The sequence below is a fragment of the Corvus kubaryi genome, unplaced genomic scaffold, assembly GCF_017639235.1.
Source record: "Corvus kubaryi isolate FWS band 111438036 unplaced genomic scaffold, C.kubaryi_AGA036_p1.0 37334, whole genome shotgun sequence".
NCBI lineage: Eukaryota > Metazoa > Chordata > Aves > Passeriformes > Corvidae > Corvus > Corvus kubaryi.
In genome coordinates, this window is record NW_024581108.1 from 10,735,261 (window position 1) to 10,756,639 (window position 21,379).

Consider the following 21,379-nt stretch of genomic DNA (forward strand, 5'->3'; position numbering starts at 1 on the left):
AACTCTGACACACAGCCATGGCTCCAGACAAGTTTTATTGTTCTATCCTCTTGGGTTTGCCACTGTTCCCCAAGGCACTCACCAAAAGCTGACTTGGGCACAGAAAAGCAAAGGCCTTCAGATTTATTATTTTTTTGCTCCTGGTACCTTTAAAAAGCTCACACTGAGAAATTACTAACTCCTGTCTTTCATCTTCTGTCCTCCTAACCTTGGAGAGTGGCAGGATCAGGAACATGCCATGAACATTCAAAGGGTTTGGAGTATGTTCTGCTACAAGCAAGCAACCATCCAGTAACGATGTGGTAGTTGGTGCTCCAGTTGGAGAAGGTGATGTTGACATCTAGTGACTAGTCTGGGGATACCTGGTGGCATGATCTGGGAGCAGCTAGTCAATAATTTCACTGATGCTGGCACATGAGAACAGTCACCCTCTTCACGGAAGTGAGCAGCTACACATCCCTTCCATGGAATAGAAACACCCAGCTGAAACAAAGACCCCCAAAAGACTGCTATATAGCCTCAAATATGCATGCAGAGAGATTTAACTAGAGGACAATTGCACAGTGGCTGCAAACTCAAGAGAGAAAATGCACCCAGAGTGAAAGGACTGAACTAAGCAGTCCATGGGGATAGACATCATGGTATAATCCAGGAGAAAATCAGAGGGTGAAGAGTCAGTTAGGAAAGCACCTGAGCTGGAAGCAATGTATTAAATAGATTTCTCAAAACACAGAAATGAAACAAAAAGTGACAATTGGGATTCATTGCAAATAAACAAAGCAGCAGAGGAACACCCCAACTAATCCACTGCCTATTTGTTTGCTGACATAACCCAATAGACACAACATTTTGCCAGATTATATTGAAAAATATTATTAGACAGTTAAAAATTTGTCATCAGCAAGCTATGGATTTGATTTTTTCTCATTCTTTCTACATAATGAAACCATTTCTTCAATTACATTTGAACATCATGTAGAGTATGTTATATTGCACATTCATAGAATAAAACCAGAAGACAATACATGATGCCTTAGGAATTTACTCAGAACTTATCTACAGAGTCAAAATTACAAGTGTTTTATTTTCCCACTCATTCAAAAGAAATGAAGAAAAAACACTTTCCAGCAGAGCCACTCAAGATACCCGAAGAAAATAACAGATATTCAAGAAAAGGTTAAACAACAAAAATTACTTGAGGACTGGGAAGGAGAATACATTTCAAGCCAGTGGGACAGCCTAAGCAATATAGTGACTGTAGTGCCCCACGAAGACAGAAATACCAGCTAAAGGGAAATTAGGTGAGCAGAGCATGCTTCCAGGTAACTATTCTTACATGGATTGGAAGTGGGAAGAAGATGAACAGAATTTCTATTCCCTCCAGAACCAAGCTGTTTCTCAAAGGAAAAGGACTTCTCGTTTCCTGAGACATTTTCCATTTAATACAACTTTTGTAATAGTAAAATCCATCTTAATAACCCAGGTTATTTCTCAGCTTGGATTGATTAGCACAAATCAGGGCAGACACCCTGACAGCAAAAAGTAAACTGAAAATGCACATTTTGCATTCAAATCCATACATTAAAACAAGGAATTCCTTAGTGTTTTGCTATTTGGGAAGTGCATTTGCTTTGCACACAGCGAGGACAAACAGGTACCGCTGCCTCCCATTAGCTTTTCATTCCTCGTTTCTAGTGTATTGCTCCATATTGCAGAGACTGGAACTCAAGGGTGTGTTCATAGTCAAACCTCAACTTATAATTTGTATTTAAGTCATTTAAATGCTCTTTTCAAATGGTCTTTGCAAAGCAGATGCCGGTACCTGAAGCGCTGTCACGGCTCCCAGCCAGCCAGGCAATAGCGCCGTCAGGGGGAGACGGAGTGTACAATTGCCTGAGGCAGTGGAAAGCACGAGAATGCAGTAGAAATGCCTTATGCAAGTTCTTGGAGCATTTCAAAGCTAAAATAAATTGGCACCTCAATAGGAGATTAAAAAAAAAGGGAAAAAAAAAGAAAAAAGAAGCCACTGCAGAGCTTTACAAATGCTCGCTTTAGCTTCCCGGGCAATAGCTGATCGTTTCTGAACACTTAACTAGTAGCTTAATTTTTGAATCTTTAATTATCATACACACATACCTTTTACATCTGTGTAACTGTTCTTAAATGACTGCAGTCCTTTTGTTAGCCTTCCTCAGTATATGTTGTCTCCCTCAACTGGAGATGTTCTCAGGACACACTTTCATTTTGGGAGGGAAGGCAAAGACACGATTTGACAAATATGTCAGGTCCCCAGTTGCACAGGATGAATTTTCCATGCTTTACCGGCAATCTGATTCAATATCAGTATAGTCAGCTTTCACTAAAAAAGCTCTCTGATTTTTTAGCATATTACTTTGGCTGAGAAAAAGTTCAGGTAAATGCTACTCCTTCCCCACTGACCTATGGACTAAAACAACTGCCAAAGGAGCCATTGACTTAACTCTATGAAGATGGCAAAAATACAGCTGTTAGCTAAACAAGTGCTAACGATGCGAGGATAAATGCTGGTAAGGGGAGACTCGGACCTACAACTAAAGCTTTCCCTTCCAAATAGTACTTTTCCTGTATTCTTTGCCAGCTCAATTCTTTCAACATATAGCAGGGACAGCCTCTAGAATTACTGAACCTCCCAATCTGTATGTTTCTTACTCCATGTTTTATAGTTGGATATGGCCACTATGTAGGTCACATTTCTATCTATGGGTGATCAAAAGTGGCACAGCCACTGAAATAATCAGCCCTACTGTGCCCTTCCCAGCTCCTTCTCTCATGCCAGCACAAGCCTGAATTCTCCTACATACCAGGCTGTAATTTTGTCATCAGCTGGACCCTAAGGGTGAGGCAGCAACCACAGTGATTTAGCATCTCCCTGACCTCAATACAGAAACCGAAGGAATGTTTACCTAGACACACAGGAGATAATTTTCTCTGTCATCTAGAAGCTTTAGGGGACTCCTTTGCCCTATGGAATTACTACTTCGATTAAAACTCACTTAGGGGTGGGCTGTTAATGAGAAAAGGCAGTTGAAATCAACTGGCACACAGTTAAAGACAGAAACTTCTGAAAAATGCAAGAGGGATTTTGCAACTTAACGGACCTCAAAGCCTTATTAACCATAGCAGACTTCTGCAGCGCAGCTTTGTTATTTTCCTTAAAAAAATCCCAAACCAACCCAAAACAGAACAAAACAGCAGCTTTTTTCAGGGAAGAAAAATTCCCAAACCTCAACTTGTACCCTGCTCCACTTCTGTTTCGAGTCTGCAGTGTCCTGGAGCAGTACTCGCAGGAAGCAAATGACTGAGATCTGAACTAATTAGGCCTGAAGTCTTAAAAGACAAGTTGTCATGCACTATTTGCTACTTCACTGCTGACTCAAGAACATTCAAGCTCGTGTGCATATTCCACTTCCCCATCTGCTCACTGCTTCAGCTTCTCTCTGACAGTTGTGCATTTCCAGTACAAACATCTTTGATATATTAAGAACTAAGTGCAGGGCAGCATAAAACATGCAGCACTTTTCATCAAGGTATCAGAAGCACTACTCTATCGACTATTAATCTTTATTTGTGAGCTTAACTTATTAAAAGCATCCATTTTAACGTAATAAATAATGTAACTATGTATGGTAGCCTAGTGCAACCTGAAACATTATGTAGAATTTCAGTCTCCTTTGCTATGGAATATGAGGCTCTGTTTATATCTTGGTGGATCTGTGTAAATCTATGGCAATAAAAATCAATCTGTCTTTATAAGGTGCTAGTATTATTAAATCCAGAAAAACAGGAAGCTATAGCTGAAAGCATGACTCAGTAAATTTAAAACTTTGTACCTAAGTTTATCAGTTTTCTCTGAAGCAATGCAGGAAAGAATATGTTATCAGTTCTGACTGTTCAGTGGATTTATTTCTCAAGCCAGCAAAACCACACACACTTGGCATAAAAAGATTTAAATCAAATAAGAGTCATATGTACTTGCCTTTGACACTGTTGCTTGTTTCTAGCCATTTTTTATACCAGAAAACTTATCTATTTCCTTTCCATGCTTATGTTATAATTTATATCCACAGAACAGAAAGAAAACAAATCTTTGTTTTAAAAGATTCTTTTACCAAGGCATCTTGAAGAACGAATTGAATAACTTGAAAGAGTTATTTGGAATGGTATGAATACCTTGAACTTCCACTGGCTTTGGGTGGAAGTCAAGCACATTCACTAAGCAGTTACTCGAAAACTCAGCACCTTACAGAATCAGTCCCCTGCACAGCCCTCAAGTTACTTCAGCAGTTTTCTTTAATGAGACAGACTGCTTTGAAGGAAAAACTAGCAGTAGCTCTCATCAGCCAGATTAAGGAACTGATTCAGGAGTGAAAATGGCTTGCCCTACAACACCTGGACTAGCTCCTGCTCTAGCTTTTCTCCCCTCTTCAGTTTTCCACCCCCACTACAGGAGGGCCTCTGTTGCTTTGACACAGCCACTTTGTCCACCTTATTAAAAGCAATGCCAACTTGGGGTTGCCTTAACACACACTGAAATACAACAATGCAGCAATTGCTGCTGGAGAACCAGAATCATCCCTAAGTAGCAGAAAACTTTCTGTGGAGCACAGAAAGCTATCACTGCTCCATAATAGAGCACTAACCTAGATAAAACACAAGCAACCCAAGGAAAACTGACAGTTAGGGATTAATGAGCCAACATATTTGCCAGTAATCATGGGTTACACATCATGAAAGTATGATTATTTTCCCTTCTGTTCCTAAATTTTTAGGCAACCATTGCAGCCACAGCAACTGAGCATATCTGTTATCTGATAACAGTTCAAGACATGCTATTTATAAACTCTTCAAGAGCTTTTTTTAATCTATCCTTACACTTCCCACTTATTAATATTTTATTTTAAATAAGCATATTTAGTATATTAGTGTGTCCTAAGCCTATTTAATACTAAATCAGGATTCAATATCTGTGTATGTGCATATATGCAGCTATATATATATTATAATTCATGTAAAGAAGTCATGGCCATTTGGTTGTAATAACGTACTATAATAAAAAAACCAATCAGGCAGCTGAGGATAATTACTCTGCAAGCAAATACAAAGTAGCACCCTAAGCAGTTATCATAAGGGGAGGCCCTGATCTTTGTCCCATTCTACTGACTTTTGATACTTGCCAGACTGTACCAGACTAATTCAGCTTGTTAAACCAGCAGAAAACTAGTACCCTAGAAAACGAAACACTAGTTTACAAAGCACTAGTAAAGTCTTTTGCCAGGCTCTTGCATAGAATCAGCTCAGCATAAGGTCCAGCAAAAGCCAAAACAATGGTTAGATGAGAAGGCCAAAGCACAGAGGTCAGAGGATTGGGACCTCCCCAATGATGATGAACACACCCCTTTAGCTATAATGAACACCTTCACTAAAAAAAACCCCACCCAACTGTCTCATGACAATTTTATGCATTTTTGCTACTGAGCAAGGCCAATTTCAAATGATCAATCAATTCACTATTTACTTGCAGGTTAGGTATGTTTGCAATGAAGAATAGTGAGCTACATTCCTTTTTCCCCTTGCCATCCATACACTAGAAACCTGAACCCTGACTTGAGAGATTTTCAGGTTGCATTGCCAGGGAGCTTGCAGTGACTGGCTTTTCTACATAGCTCCTGTTACAGTTTTCATCCCTTCACACTTTTCAAATACTTGCTTTGCAACATCTTTTGACGAGAGTATTGGTTCTGCAATAGATAGATATGCAAGTATAGGGAGGGGAAAAGAAAAAGAAGTAACTTTCATTCAGTGGATTATAAGTAACATTTGTAAACAGTAGCAGTAAATTTAGAAATAGTGTTTTTACAAGAGGAAAAAAGCAACAGCAAGTAATAAATGTACCTGTTTAACTTGCAGGCCCACAAGCACTACAGACTGATACCTCCCTGTGTTAAGCACCACGCTGCCAGAACTGCCTACGAGCAAGTTACACTTCCCAAGAGCCTTGCTGGGCTAAGTAGTAACAACAGTCTCTCAGATCTCTCCTGTTACTTTGAGCAATTATTCCTCTCCCCTCTCTCTGCAGGTAGACACATTTTCATCCTCTCTTCTCCACCTCTCCAAGTGTTAAATACATATGACTTGCATATCCATACTACCCGAAAGTCTTTTAGCTGGCTCCTACAAAGCAGAGTGCACATTTGTACAAAATAACAACAGATTACAGGTTACTAGAAGTTGAACTAAGAGGGAATGGATAGTCACATAAATGGAGTAACATAAAGAAACAACAAGACAAAGATATAATGGTTCCTTTACTAAACACACTAAACTGACATAATGCCTAAATCCTTTCAGATGCCAGCCCAGTCCAGAGTGGATTGCTACTGCCCCCTCCATCACCTACATGTCCTAGCAACGGAGCACTGGGATAAAATCTCCATGTAATGCCAGGATGGAGACTTCTCCAGACACAGGAATTCCTGAACCATTGCTGTATCCTGAAAGCATATAGGACCATAATATCACTGCTTGCTTCTTTCTATCAACTACTATTCCCCCTCCCTTGCCACAGCCTACATTACTCACTATCACGATGGCGCTAGCATGCATTGCAGTCTGGGAAATGCACTATCATGCTCACACATTTGAGGGACTTGCCCACCCAACAACGCCAAATAAAGTGTGAGAGCTTGATTAATTCCTAATTTCCAGAAATACTCAAAGTTCTGCAAAATCCATCCTAGAAACAATCCACAGGATGATGTGCACTGCCTCCAGTTTTCAGGACTTGCAGCCATGTATTTGCTCCTACATTGTTCTCAATAATCCTGGCATTTTTTGGGGTAGAAAGGGAAGAGAAAGAGTTACTTATTAGAAGTGATTACAGAATGAACCTCAGTTTACATTATGGAAGACGGAAAGGCCACATAACCAAGGAAGTACGTTAACATAATGAAAATCTATTGACTAAAAAAATTAAACTATTAGAGCAACAATACGTTGCCATGAAAACAAAATATATGAATCTGTAGGGGCATGAAAAAAACAGTTTTAAAAATCATTATCTGCCTTATTTTACTAACACTACCTCCTCGAAACAGGAAAGCTGCATCATTTTTTATTAGTTATTTCATTTCATCTCCAACAAGAAAAGGCTACAGTTCTGTAAAACTTACTAGGAAGGTTCTTATTTTGAAAAATAAAAAGCTAGCACTTGAAAATGTAACACTACTTGCATATCTGAGCTTCTTCCTTAAAAACATGGAGTCAAACCCAGGCCCACAGAAAAAGCCATCAGGTATCATCTCACATTTCAAGAGAAATGAGCTAGTTTGAGCTCATATCATGTGCAATACTTGAAATACATTCATGATTTACCACAAGCAGCATTATTTATGGCAGTTTAGCCACAGAACAGCTGTATGTGCCAAGCTGGGAAGAGAATCATTGCCAACCTGCTTCTCCCAGTATAATTCCAGTCTGCATTTGATACTTACCCAGCTCACAAAAATCGAAGTGGGAGACTTGGAAAAGGTTCTGTAGCAACAATTAAGAAGGAAGCTTAGTTCTAAATCAACACAAGAACTTCTCTCCTAGTCCAGAATATGAAAACTGTTTTGACACGGAGCATAGTGTTCATTTCCCACTACTGTTCATTATCTTCACACTTTCCTGTGGAAGATAGACCTGCTACCACACAGATACAGATAGCTGGAAGCAGACTTCTGAGCTTTGCATTAAAAGCAACATCTCTTACAAAAAATAAAGAACAGTTCATAGAATTGTAATGCAAACAAAAATTTAATCTTTAAACAAAATGTTGATGATACGGAAGGTCACAATACAAAGTTCTTAAACACAATACAACACAAGTTGAAAAGCCTTTTTTTGATTGAAAATTATTTTTTATACAAAGACTAGATTGCCAACAGTATTATTGTACAAAGTTTGACAGTGGATTCATAAATTGATTCCCTGAAAATTCCCTTGTTTTGAAGAAATAGTGAGTATTAAGGTGATGGCTGAAGTGAATTCAAGGAATTCAGGGTTACATTTGTCTCCACCCTCAATTCTAAGCACTTGGATTAGGTTTCATGGTACAAAAGGGATAGTAAAGGCACACTGTGGTTTGAAAGCAAGGCTAGACATTATAGCCTTTACACTTTCCAGCTTTTGTCTGGGTGTTTTTCAAACGCCCAAACATGCAGCTAAAATAATCCAACCCTCTTGAGGGGGTGCAGAGTGACAAAATAAAGTCTGCAAAAAATGTAACCCATTTAGCCTATAAAACAATATTACTATTAATTATGCATTTGGGTAATTTCTCAAATCCTTTGAAGCTACCATTTTAGAAATGAAGTACCTTTCTCCAAGTTATTTCTGTTATTTCACTCCTGACAGAACTAGTGTAAAATGCACATTTAAGATAATTATTTGCCTTCATCAGTTTGACTGATTACGTAAAAGGACTGATGCATTCTTAAAAAGTTGAAGCTATTGGCCAAGTCAGTTACTTGCTGATTTAACTTTTTCAACAAAGCCTTCCAATTCAGAAAAAAAGCTTTAAAGAAAATGCTCATTTAATCTGATATAAATTATTAGACTGCAAGTATAACATGTCAAATTCTGGCATAAAGTGTTCTTTAATGTTAAGTTATGAAGTCCAGACAGGCCTATTGCAATTATTAACACAAGTTTTGCCACAGGGGTGTAAATCAATGCACTGTGGTTTAATCACATGTACTAGCTCTGTTGGTGAACTATGTCAATTCCTATGGGACTGTTATACAACTCAAAATTAGTTGACAGAGTTTGGGGGAGTTACATACGGACATTATGAAACACTGTTCCAGCAGCACTAGTCTGCACATAAACACAAGTAACCAGTTTAAACGTTTCTAGAACTACATAGAAAGCAATAGTTTTACCACATTTTGGTTCCCTGAGAAGAAAAGTGCTCCCACTACAAAGGTCTTTGGAATGCCATCAGTACAGTGGATAAACATGCACCTCTTGCACTGCTCCTGCAAAGACATCTACTTTCATGTTGATCAGATTTGTTTGGGCATTTTCTTTCAAAATAAACTTCACACTCCACAAAACTGGCAGTGGAATGGGAGCAAGAGATGACTAAAAGTAGTCTAATACTAAAATTAGTTTTATCTGTGATGATTTGTTATTACAAACTGGAATACAGTCTGTTAGCACATTTCTTGAACACAAAGTCATTAAGGGCACAGTTTACTTCATCTGTTTATTAATCCCATAATTGAGATTAGTTTTCCAAAACTTTTTGTACTATGTTAAAGTTTTAAAGTATGTTTTTGGAAAGCATGCTAACCTGTTCCTTCCCCAGGGGCATAACTTATGTTTTTAGTGAACATGATAAACATCATGACAATTAAGACTTCAAATATAATAAAACAGCGCACAGCAGAAGAATGAAGTCAGGAAACGTTTTATTTCCATCCAGTTTTGCAAGTATTAAGGATGGCATAAGAGTTTATCCCACCACTATGATTTATGAAATTATTACATCCCTAGAAGAGGCAAAGCTTATAATGCTTCCTGTCTTTTCCTCCTAAGTGCATATAAGATGTGTGATTATTTAGTTTGTTTTATCTGTGTCCTTCTGTCCCTATCTAATACAAATGTCCTTCATCCTCTCCGCAATAACTGGGTGTGGAGAAGCTGCACTGAGGCAGTCAGTAATGAGAAGTTATAAAAATATTAATCAGAAACATACACTACACTAAAACCTGTGATGCTCACAACATACCGAAGACAACTTTGCAACTATATTGTGTTCTGTTTGCCATCACTGTCTCTGAAGATCAGTAATGTAAGATTGGTTCTCTAGGACATGCGCACAATAGTCACTTCAGATTCTTCTGATTCTTCCCAATTTCTAGGCAACAATTAATTTTGTATTTACTATTTTTAAGACAAAATGCTGAAACCAGTTCTAGGTATTTAATAGTAAGATTCAAATGGCATCTTCCACAATTATAGAATTAATGCTTAGTACTTGTCAAAAGCTTTTAAAAATTAAGTTATGATGAAAAATTACTTTCAGTATACCCCATGCAAATAAACTGCTCAAATAGTTTAAGCTCTTAATTTAATACATCCTAAGTTAGAGAAGAATTCATATTTAGAAACTAATTCCAGACAGTTCTTAGACCTCATATGGCAGGAGATGAAACTGTTTAAAATCATCACTATCAACAGAAAAAATTCTCATAGGAAAAAAGTATATACACTCTCACTATAGCCAGGCAATCAGCTCTTCCACATCAATACTACCATAAACATTTAGCTGAATTATTTCAATCAGTAGAACCTAAACAACAATTCATGTTCTAAAATTTTCAAACATGTTTACCTGTAAAAGGCTGCATCTTTTATTTGAATCTAAGTAAAATTTTCTTTTCCAATACAATCGACTCAGTTCAATGCATTTAAGACTGATTTGTAAATTGCTCTTTCCTTCACTCCTCTCTACATATACAGATTTTTAGAGATATATTAAGCAAGACTTGTAGAATGCAATGATGCAGAGTTTCATTTTAAACTTAGGACTTATCTGAGCATGCCTGCAAACGCTCTCTTACACGAGGGGGAAGTGTTTTTAACAACCTTTCTTCTACAATTAGATTATTTCGCTTTAAGAACTGACATTCTTCCAGTTCAGCAGGAAGGGATTCAAGATAGTTTCCAATGAGCTCTAAGTGAACAAGATTCAGTAGCTGACCCACAAAAGGGGACAAATTCATCAGACTGTTATTTCCCAGAAGAAGAAATTGCAGCTTTTTGCACTGAAATAATCCATCAGGCAGCATTTCAATCTAGAAAAAGAAAAGAGAAGAACAAAAATAAAGTACATTAGAAGCTGTTAGCCTAGGTACAGCTGCATGTTTTGACATTTCCAGTTTTTATTTTAGGGTAAAAATCCCTCTTAGTTTATGAAAGGAAAAGGAAGACTGTAATTTCTCTATCATTATGTGATCAAGTGCTTGAGAGCACTACAATGGTTTTATTATACCTGTTTTGTTACAAAGCTGCTTAGCTCCTGGCACACACCAAGCCTGGAAGGGGGAGCACATCCATGCGTGCATGCAGAGGAGCGCAGGGGGCAGGGGAGAGGAAGAGCCCACTGTCTCCTGAGAATCACTTAAGAACAAGCACAGGCTGTGGAGAGACACTAGCAGCTCCTGTGTTGTGAAACCTGTACAAGCAGTTACCTGTGCAGTACAGTAATCTTGGCCCACTCTACTGACATGTAACATCCAAAACAAGCCTCACCAATGAAAACAATTATAAGCCTCAAAAGAAGTCACAAGCCTGAGCCCCACACTAATGAGCCAGAGAGTTTAGCACTGCTGATGAGGTTACCAACCATAACTATTTCCCTCTTCCCCATCATACACCTGAGCTGCTTATCAACCAGCTGCTGATTAACTTTAGCTTTCAGTTTGACATTTTAAGGTAAAAATTAAATGCTGTTCACTTCCATTAAAATACTGCATAGGATTGACAGCTGCAGGGCAAGGAAAGATGCGTTTCTGCAGCCATGCTAACCTATACTGTCTCTGAACCAAAGCCCTTAAGCTGCTACAAACCAGGATAGTATTAGGTGAGCTTTGCTGATTCCAAAGCTTTAGTAATTAAACAAGCACCACCCCTTTTTTCTGGGTTTGCTTTAATCATGAACACCACAAAAGCACTTCAAGCTAGAGGCAGTTCCAGAAGAAATAGTAGGTTAAATATCTATTTTTGGTTTTGAGTAGTAATTCAAAGTTCTACTTACGTGGTTTTTTGTCAAAGCCAAGTACTGCAGGTTGGTCAGATAACCAATTTCTTCAGGGATGGAGGTTAGCTTATTATAGCTAAGATCCAAATAGTGTAACTTTCTACAAAGAAATAGCTGCAATGGAACATTCTTAATATTATTATAATTTAGATACAACTGTTCCAGGTTTGATAATGCACCAATCTGCACTGGGACATATGAAATACTGTTGTGCCACAATTTTAAGCAAGAAAGATTTTTAAGATGTTGGAAACTAATTATTTCTTCCACTGTTCTGAGGTTATTTTCTTTTAAGTCAATTTCATGCAAATTGTTTAGGGTAAAAATGGAATGGGGAATGCGCTCTAAATCGCAGCAGATTAATTCCAAGGTTCTCAGGTTTACCAGCTTCTTCAGGTTATTTAGCACTATCAGCTTATTTCCCTCATTGTTGATAGACAAGTGTTGTAAAGAAGGCAGAAGATCTGTAATCACTTGAGGTATACGGGAAAGGTTGTTTTTTAAGTGAATGGATCTCAGATTTTTTAGCCCCTGAAAGCCGTCATTGTATATGGAGTTGTGATGATCTAGCATGAAATATCCTGTTAAGCACAATTCTTGCAGGTTTTTTAGATGAAAGACCCAAAACGGAATTCTTCCCATCTCACTAGATTTCAAACGCAAGGTTTTCAGATTTTCTTCTAAAAAGTTGACTGCTGGATAATCCATCGTTAGTGATGAATGATAAACATTGAGTTCTTTGAGATTGACAAGCTGGGTCACAGCTGAAGGGAGTTTGGCTTCGGGAATAAGTTCCAGGCTTAGGACTTCTATTTCTGTCAGTTCAAAGACACTGTCTGGAAGACCATTTAACATGAAAAGGTGAAGTTCAGTCTTGTCTTGGGAATTTCTTACTAGTTTATTTTTCAGTTTTTCCACTGACCATTCATTGTTAAGATTTATCTGTTTGAGTTCGTTCTCACTCAAATCAGACAGGAATATTGAGAATCGCTGGGAATAAAGAGGATCATACTGATCTGCCAAGTGAAGAATAAATGCAAAGTCATTCTTTACATCAGGTATATCAGTGTAATTACTTTTCTCTCTCAACTTCTCAAAAGAGTATTGCTTAAGTGAACTTCTTAACATCCACCACAAACTGTAAGTACAAGTTAACCCATAGAAGATCACTAAAACAACATAAAATGAAGCCAAAACTTTAAAAATTTCTGCTAGTGAATAAACACACTGGTACCTTTTGTAGCCTGTAAAGGCTTGAACATTAACCACACAATCAATTTCAAGTGTAATAAAGGATAAATAGTAGGGGACATAAATTACTATTATGACAACTACAAAGACTTTCACTATAATCTGTTTCATATACACTGTGTATACGACATCCTTTTCTTCAGCATGTACTCTGAATTTCTTCACTTTTTCAAATATAGCTTTAGCTTGTTCCCCTTCTTTTTTATCAAGAACACTTGAATTTTCTCTTCCAGTTGTTTCCAAGCCAGGTTGTGAATATGGCAGGGACTGTCTGCTGGCCCCTATGTCTCCTGAACACTGAGGTGATGAAATCACTGTTTTTGATTTGGCTATCGGCAACTTCCTCGCAGACTGCTCAGCAACTGTTTCTGAGAGGGCACGCGTTGTCCACGGAGAGTCAAAACACTTCTGAAGAACAGCTACAAAGTGCTCAAGCCTGGAACTTGTACTAGGATAGTAAAGCCAGAAATTACTGCAAGCTGCAAAAATAAAGGTATGCAAAAGCACTAGGTATGGAAAAAATTTGGCAAACCAGTGAAGTTGTCGCTCATAACATACTGCATCAATGTAGGAATACTGCTGCCGATGGAGATAATTCTGGATTTTAAGCGGGATGATTATCGGTGCTGTCGAGCTAGCTGACATGTTAAGGTTGGCTTTAACTAAATCCCAAGGCACAGCACAATGATTGTCAAATTCTAGCTTGCAAGGAAGACAACACAATACTCTGGTTTGAGTAAGCTGGAGAGCCCCAGCAAGCACAGCAAGTAGCAGCATTATCATGGTGAGGTAATACCAGAAGACATCCCACCATGGTTTTAGTATGTGGTAGGATGACTGGGCATCTGCTAAGCATTTGAGTTCTGTTAGCGTGATCATGACTTTCACCTGTGAGAGAACAGCAGCTGGTAGAAGAAAAAAGAAAAGACATTCTTAGATAATTGTTAAAAACAATTTATCTCACCATTAAATACTTGAAGTTTATTACCATTTTCACAGTCTTAAATACGTGTAACATGTGGCTTGGACTCCAGAGCATAGTGAAAGGATCCAAGAACTTCTGGGACCTGACCCCAGCCATCATCTCATGGATTTATTTTAAGGAAAGGTACTTGGAATGCAAAAACTTAGAGAGCGAAACTAGCACGAGAGATTAGGAGAAGGTATATTTTAACCAAACAATTGGGCACTGCTCCAGTAGAAGCAACAAGCAGGTATAAGTTAAAGCAGGCCTTCACTACCATCATTGACTTACATAAGTGATTTCTTATTTATGAAGAATTCCAAAATCAGAGTGGTACATTAACATGATGACTCTTGTAATTTAGAACTTTCTACCAGATTAAATAATTCTACCCAGTTAAAAATATACAAATTCCCCAAAAGGCATTTTGTATTACATATTCTTATGTATAATTCCCCATCTTCTCCCATCAAGAGAATTAAGCATATTGGCAGAATAAAAATTAAGGTGGCACAATTTATTATTGTTCAATATTGCTGTTTATATATATGTAAGTGACACATTTAACTCTCAGAAGCATAGGTTTGATTCATACTTACTTTACTAATTAAAGAGAATAAAAAACACAGCACTGCTCAGTCAGGAGGTCTACACCTTTTAAAATTCCTCGGACATGCCATCTTTACATTTGTCTTCATTCTGGATGGAGAAAATATTGAATATACTTATTTGCAATGCCTTAACCTAAATAAAGAGCAAACATTTCAACTTGCATTAGAACTGCTGCCTCATTGTGCATCCATTAAGCTCTGCATTGCTACAGCTACATGAAATGGAACAGTCTGTACTCCTATGTGATCATGCAGAATGCGAAATAAAAGCTTTGCAGTTACATCAACACAAAAATCCCCAAACACCGAGGGGAAACTGCCTACAGCTAGCCCTATTTCAATGAGGAAGTAATTTTTTCCCCCAAACAACTATGAACTTGTTACTTGGGAAACTGACCCCCACCTGGCTACACGCTCCTTTCAGGCAGTTGTAGAGACTGGTAAGTTCCCCCTGATCCTCCTTTTCTCCAGGCTGAGCTCCCCCAGCTGCTCCTCACAGAACTTGTGCTCCAGACCCTTCCCCAGCTCCACTGTCCTTCTCTGGGCTCACTCCAGCCCCTCACTGTCTTTCTTGTCATGTGGGGCCCAGAACTGGACACAGCACTCGAGTTGGGACCTCACAAGTTCCCAACCCGGGGAACTGCCCTGGTCCCCCTGGCTACACTGTTTTTGATACAGGCCAGGCCACTGGCCTTCTTGGCCACCTGGGCACATGCTGGTTCTCATTTATAATATGTTGGTACTGTACATTTCAATTTTAAACAGAGCTGACAAACTGTTACAAAAAGTCAAACAATAGCTGAACCTTATTCTTACTCCACATTCAAGTGGAAAGAATGACTGAAAATAAATTAACCCTTCTTGCACTGACAAAGCTATTTATAATAAAATACAAAAACTTACCAGGCCCACCCAAGGGAAAGCAGCTGAATAAGGACTGGATGGTTACAATACACTCCTGGAAGGAAAATAAATTGTCATAAGATTGTGAAATATTTGGTCCAAAAACTGTGAGTATTAGAACAGTAGCTCATTACTCCTTCCACAACAGCATTTTAGAGAGCAAACATTCTAAGAGTAAAAGATCTAAGGACCTACAAGATACCACCCCCTTCAAATTATTTACTTGTTCACTATCTGAAAGTTGCTTTTCCTAAAGTAGAGATAAAGTACTGGCCTCTCTCACTGTCCCCTTTCTGAGCACTAAAAGCTTAGAAAAAAAAGCTCAACAGTTATTGCATTTAAGTAAAGTTAAAAGTTCTGCAGCTGAGATACTCTACACAGCTGGGAAATAGCAATTCCTTCAATCACTCCACCTCAACTTCCAAAAGCACATCTCAAATGCCTTTAAAATGAGATCTTTTGATATAATTCTTGTGGTTTGAATATAAATTTGTTGGTATAAAAGCACAAAGAGATACTAAACCCATTCAAATTAAGGCTTTCATTCTGCAAAGAATACCTGGATCACATCTTGACTCAAGCCAAACATGCTTGATTTGAATGTAAACAGAAGAAAATAAACTTTTTTTTCCACTTCCAACTTCAAATTAAAACCAGTCAATTCTTCTTACTTGAACTTTGTTATAAAAATGAAAGACTTGGGACCTCTGTTGAAGTTGTAAAGAACACACTAAGAGATGAATATATTGAACGATGAAAAAAAGTAAGATCAAAAGGTAAAAATAGCAAATTTTTAATAAAGAAAAACACTCAAAAAGTCAAAATTATCACTAAGTTGGCTGAGAGTTTAACATAGTGTGAAAGGTCTACTGAACATGAGTATGGGAGCAATTCTTTTCCTGACAAACATGTAAACCTCATCAGGGACTTGGGGAGATACTAATGTTTTAGGATGATTCATGTAACTAAATGCTTACAGGAGTAAGTAATATATTCCTTGGGGAATAAGGCATACCTATTCAGTACCAAGGACAAAATTCAGAGTACAATAAAACAGTTAACACTCTTTGATAAAGTATTTTCCCTAAAATTTACAAAAAGGAAAACAGAAAATGAAACTTAAGCCAATTCTGTGAAAAGCATATTGGTATACTTGAGAGCTTGCACCACTCAGTACACCTTTTTCAACCAATGGTGTAATGCTAATTAAAAAAAAAAGTGTTTTGTTTTTGTACAGATTGAGAACTCAGGGTGAGACTGACTCATGTAACTTTGTGAAGTCTGTTTCTAAAAAATGCTTTGTCACCTCTCTGCCTTGCAATGGAAAGCTGTTAGTCCCCATCAGAGATTCCAGAAAAAAGACTACATCCTTGCTGTGGTATTATAACACTTTCTAGCAGGAAGTAAATGTCACAGTATTGAGTATTTAAATACTTGAAATCTGGTCTGGTGAAGGGCTACTTTCTGAAGCCTTCCAATGAAGCAGGTGTATCCATTACAGTTCTATGTGTATGAAATAAAGCTTCCCATTGGAGGAGTACGCAGTATAAACAACTGTAATGTAAACATGTGAATTATTGATAATAATTTTGTTGAAGACATTTTTCTTTCAAATCCTATCTGTATGCCAAAAGTGACTAATCAAATGGAATAACACTGAACTGTAATGGATTTGATAAACCTCATCTCCAGCAGCTTTCAACCCATATCAAAGCCATAAAAGCTTTTCAAAGTGGCCTAACTCAATTGGCAATCTTTCTTAGAAGAAGAGAGAATGAAGTTTAGCCCCAGGCAAAATGATGACTTCAGGAGAGTTACACCAGACCAATACAGAGACATAGGCCAGAAAAATAAAGTAAAAAAGATCACTAATATCTAGGTAATTTTTAGTTACTTCAAGACTTACTAAATCTGATCAACAGAAACATATCCAGAATGTGAGTAAAAGGCTCTCATTTTGAAAAATATTATCTATAAGCATCAGATACCCACCACCACCCCCAGCTGCCAAAAGGGTACTTGGCATTGCATTACTCTGTCATTTGGTCATTGCTCACATAATTTTTAGGCACATTTAGTTAGAGATATCTTTGCAGCAAGGCAACTGCCTTTCTTGTCCTCCCTCAAGGGTATTTAACTTGTGTTTCCAACACACTAATTTAATCAAGATAGATTTATACAACTAAAGCATACCTTGACAGGTATTCCCATGGCCCCTGACTTGCTTTTTTTCCCTCCCCCTCAAACACAGCCACCAAGTTTTCAGCCAGTCTCTTTAGACTCTTGCAGTTGCTTCTCAAATTAGATAAGGAGATGCTGACACACTATGTACTGTAGCTGTTTTATCAATTTTCTATCAAAAGTCCTTCCTGAACTACAGTACTAACTTAGCTTCTACCTAATTTAAATAGATCACTTTTTCTTCTCAAGTTTTGGATGGAAAATTAAGTCCAATAATAAACTAAACACACAATCAGTTTGGCTTCATAGGCAGTTTTGAGACTCCCCTATGAGATTCCCAGTACCTGCTTATGGTTTCACATGCACAGCCTGAACCTCCACTTGCAAATAAATCCTCATGAAAATTCCCAAAGGGAAAAAAAAATAAACAAATTTTACCCATACACACGCATCACCAAAACAGATCTTTCCTGGCAAAAACTTCTCCTTTTATTGGCACGTTACTGCTTCCTTTCTCAAGTACTCTGTAAACAATGAATAGCCAGGTACTGCAAGAGTTCTGCTGCAAGTGACTCCATAAAGAATGATACTGCCATAGTTACTCGTAGCAGAAGCATTTACATAACTGCCTCTCCCTTTTTCAAGCAGTGATACATGGTCTTTCAGAATCTGTACTTTGGTCACCTGTGTGCACGCACAGACTCAGCTGTAGGACCTTTTTGATAGGGATTGTGGTTTTGAATCTGCATTCCACTGAATGCAGAACAACACAAACAAGATTAGAGAAAGCTTCTTTTCAGCTCATTCTGAAGGAGATCACAGGTGACAATTAAACATGTATAAGTGATTATCCTTTTGTATTTAAAACAAACCCAAAGACATTCCCACACTCTACAATAACCAGCATATTCCTCAACCACTGGATCTTCAACACTACACTAACATTATTACAAGTTTGCCATATCAACCTCTCAAATAATCAAAGACCCGAAGTCCTTCCAAATACTCAGAAATTACAACTACAGACAATCTCAATGATCTGTACCTGGACTGACTAGAGGCCCTTGCCCTTCTTAAACACTCCTGCTCTCAAGACAGCTGAACATAAGTTATAGAATAGTAATAGCAAAGTTTTATGCTGCTTAAGAATCAGTCCTTGCTCTCTCGGGAAGGCTTACATGAGTCTATATAGCCAAGTAATTTCTGAGGGAAAAAACTGCAAGCATAGTTTAAAATTTAGTAAGTTGGGCTACACTAATATTTTTACTTTACAAGACTTACCCTTCTCTGCTACTGCTTCAGAGTTAACTGCACAGCACATAAGTTGATTAAAAAAAACCCTTAAAATTAAGCAACTACTACCTCACTCTACCACTGCCATATCTTCCTCAAGCTGAGAAAAACAAGACTAGAACATGGCAAATATATTTCGGTTTCCTCAACTATCTAAAAGCTTGAACATTCCCAGGTTCAACACAAAAGGTCTAAAAACAACTTAAAGGCAGTTTCACCTTTTTTTCTCTCTCTGGTACACTTAATGCAAGAAAAATACTTTACCTAGTCTAAAGTCTTTATAAAGTTGCAGTCTAATCTTAATTGAAAATATGCTTTACTCCAATTTGATTTGCTTTACAAGCACAAGACTTACTCCTGAAATCTGACTGTGCAGGATTAGATACATTACATTATGCATTTCTTTCCTATGCCTGCAGCACTCCAAAACAGACCAATGTCTTCCTTGAGCCACATTAACTTTGCATTAAGTATTATTGATATGCAAGTATTGAGCATTTTCTCTATTCAAGGAAGGCCAGTTCAGAGGTAAACTTTGTAAAATATGTCATTGGTCCAACACTCACTAGGGAGATGGACTACATTCAAACATTCCAGTTGCCTAAGTTATTAAAATTACATACCTGTGGGCCACGTTATAGGTACTGAATCACATCTGTTAGGTCTGCCCAAGTGCATGAAGTTACTTAAACTTAATTCTCAATAGCAGATGGGAGGGTAAAAACAAGTCAACTACTTTGAAGATTAAACTCTGTAATGAAGTTGCATTATAAAATTTGTATTTAAAAGTTATGTTGTGTGCTTTTTATATCATACTAGTCTAGCCCATAGAGCAATTTCAAATACAAATTCACATTCAGATACAAATACTTTGACTAGTAAAAAGACTTTCTCCAGCCCTCTCCTCAAATTAAGTCCAAGGTGTTAAGGATTGTGTTCTAGCTGAAATAGGCCACAACCTATGCTTCTAGAAAGGCCTGTACTAGTGAGGAAAAGATTCAGTTTAAACCCAAGTTTAAAAGCAAAGAGATAGGTGAGACAAACAGTTTACACAAAAACCCTACAAAATAAAATGGAGAAAAATTAGTAAGTAGGTACAAACCTAAGTTTCTGAACAAGTATGTTACAGTGTTAAATAGATAAGCCTACTAATGGTAAAAAAATACAGTAAAATGAACAGTAGACCAGCTTTTTTTTCATGTAATTGCATCACCATGATGGATCTCTTTGAGAACAAGCTGTCTACTTGTCCAGAACCTACCACTCCATTCATAGCCATGGTGCTTTCTAAGATCCCTAATGAACCAAGCAGAATCTGGACTCCAAATCAAATGTGAGCATTTCTAGTAAGCACTCTTTTGTACAGCTTTACTGTCTCAGTACTATTTCCAAGATCAGAGATGCATTTTTAAAATATATAAATTAAGGTTATAAGTTAAACTTAAGAGACATATCAGCCTCTAAAATACTGACTACAATGAATATCAACGCAAGCACCTGTTCAGAAGAGAGTGCTTTGTATTGATCATACAATAGAGACATATCTTGTTTCATCCCAATATTTAATTAATAACTTCTGACAGCTGGATCGCTTCATGCAAGTAATTTTACTTCTTTCCAACTCAAACTTCGCAACTGTAAAATCATGGTAACATTTCTGCTATTCTCTAAGAAGTATTTAAATGAAGAATATTATACAGTAATAATTTCTTACTAAGTATTTAGAGAGACTGTTCTGGATTGTACTAAGCTTCTATTAGGTTCTGAGAGCTGGAAGCACACACACTTTTCCTTTTTCTAATAGTAGTCAGACAGTTATCACCTCTGTCCAATCTCAGAAATATTAACTTGTATTTGTAGTCCTCATTCTACCTAGAATAATTCTGTTTCTAAAATATGAACAGTTATCTAGTACAATAACTTAAAATTTCATCATTTGGCCAAAAAAAGGATGCTGATGTTTTTTCAACATTTATAGACTGCTAAGACCAAGCAGTATTGCCTCAGGACAGCAGGTGTTGAGAATGGAAACTGCAACTGAGGTCACAAAAAATATACACCAAATATATTCTGTCCCTGCAAGATAATTATTACCATGTACAAATATAGCTACAAGATTTAAGAATGGTCAAAAAATAGTCTTTTAGTTTTAAGTTTTCCTGATGCTGCATAAGATTAATGGAGAACTTTCTAGAAGGGAATATTATTACTTCCACAGACAAGAACTTAATTGCATCTAGGAAAATATAATTATCAGGGCAGCAATACAGAAACACATCTGATTTCACTCTATTAGTTCTGACATTGGAAAGCTGATTTGGATTTTCAGTA

The 21,379-nt window shown here is 37.5% G+C and overlaps 1 protein-coding gene across 1 annotated transcript; it reads right to left on the reverse strand.

Annotated features, from left to right (window-relative positions):
* Nucleotides 1-9,474: 9,474 nt before the first annotated feature.
* On the reverse strand, nt 9,475-15,632 carry LRRC8B (leucine rich repeat containing 8 VRAC subunit B). The gene is made up of 4 exons (XM_042030262.1): nt 15,575-15,632; nt 14,660-14,759; nt 11,843-14,001; nt 9,475-10,880 (listed from the first exon to the last, which is right to left on the reverse strand). Exons 3-4 carry the CDS (start codon nt 13,973-13,975, stop codon nt 10,608-10,610), a joined length of 2,406 nt encoding a protein of 801 aa, XP_041886196.1. The 5' UTR covers nt 13,976-14,001; nt 14,660-14,759; nt 15,575-15,632; the 3' UTR covers nt 9,475-10,607.
* Between the last annotated feature and the right edge of the window lie 5,747 nt (nt 15,633-21,379).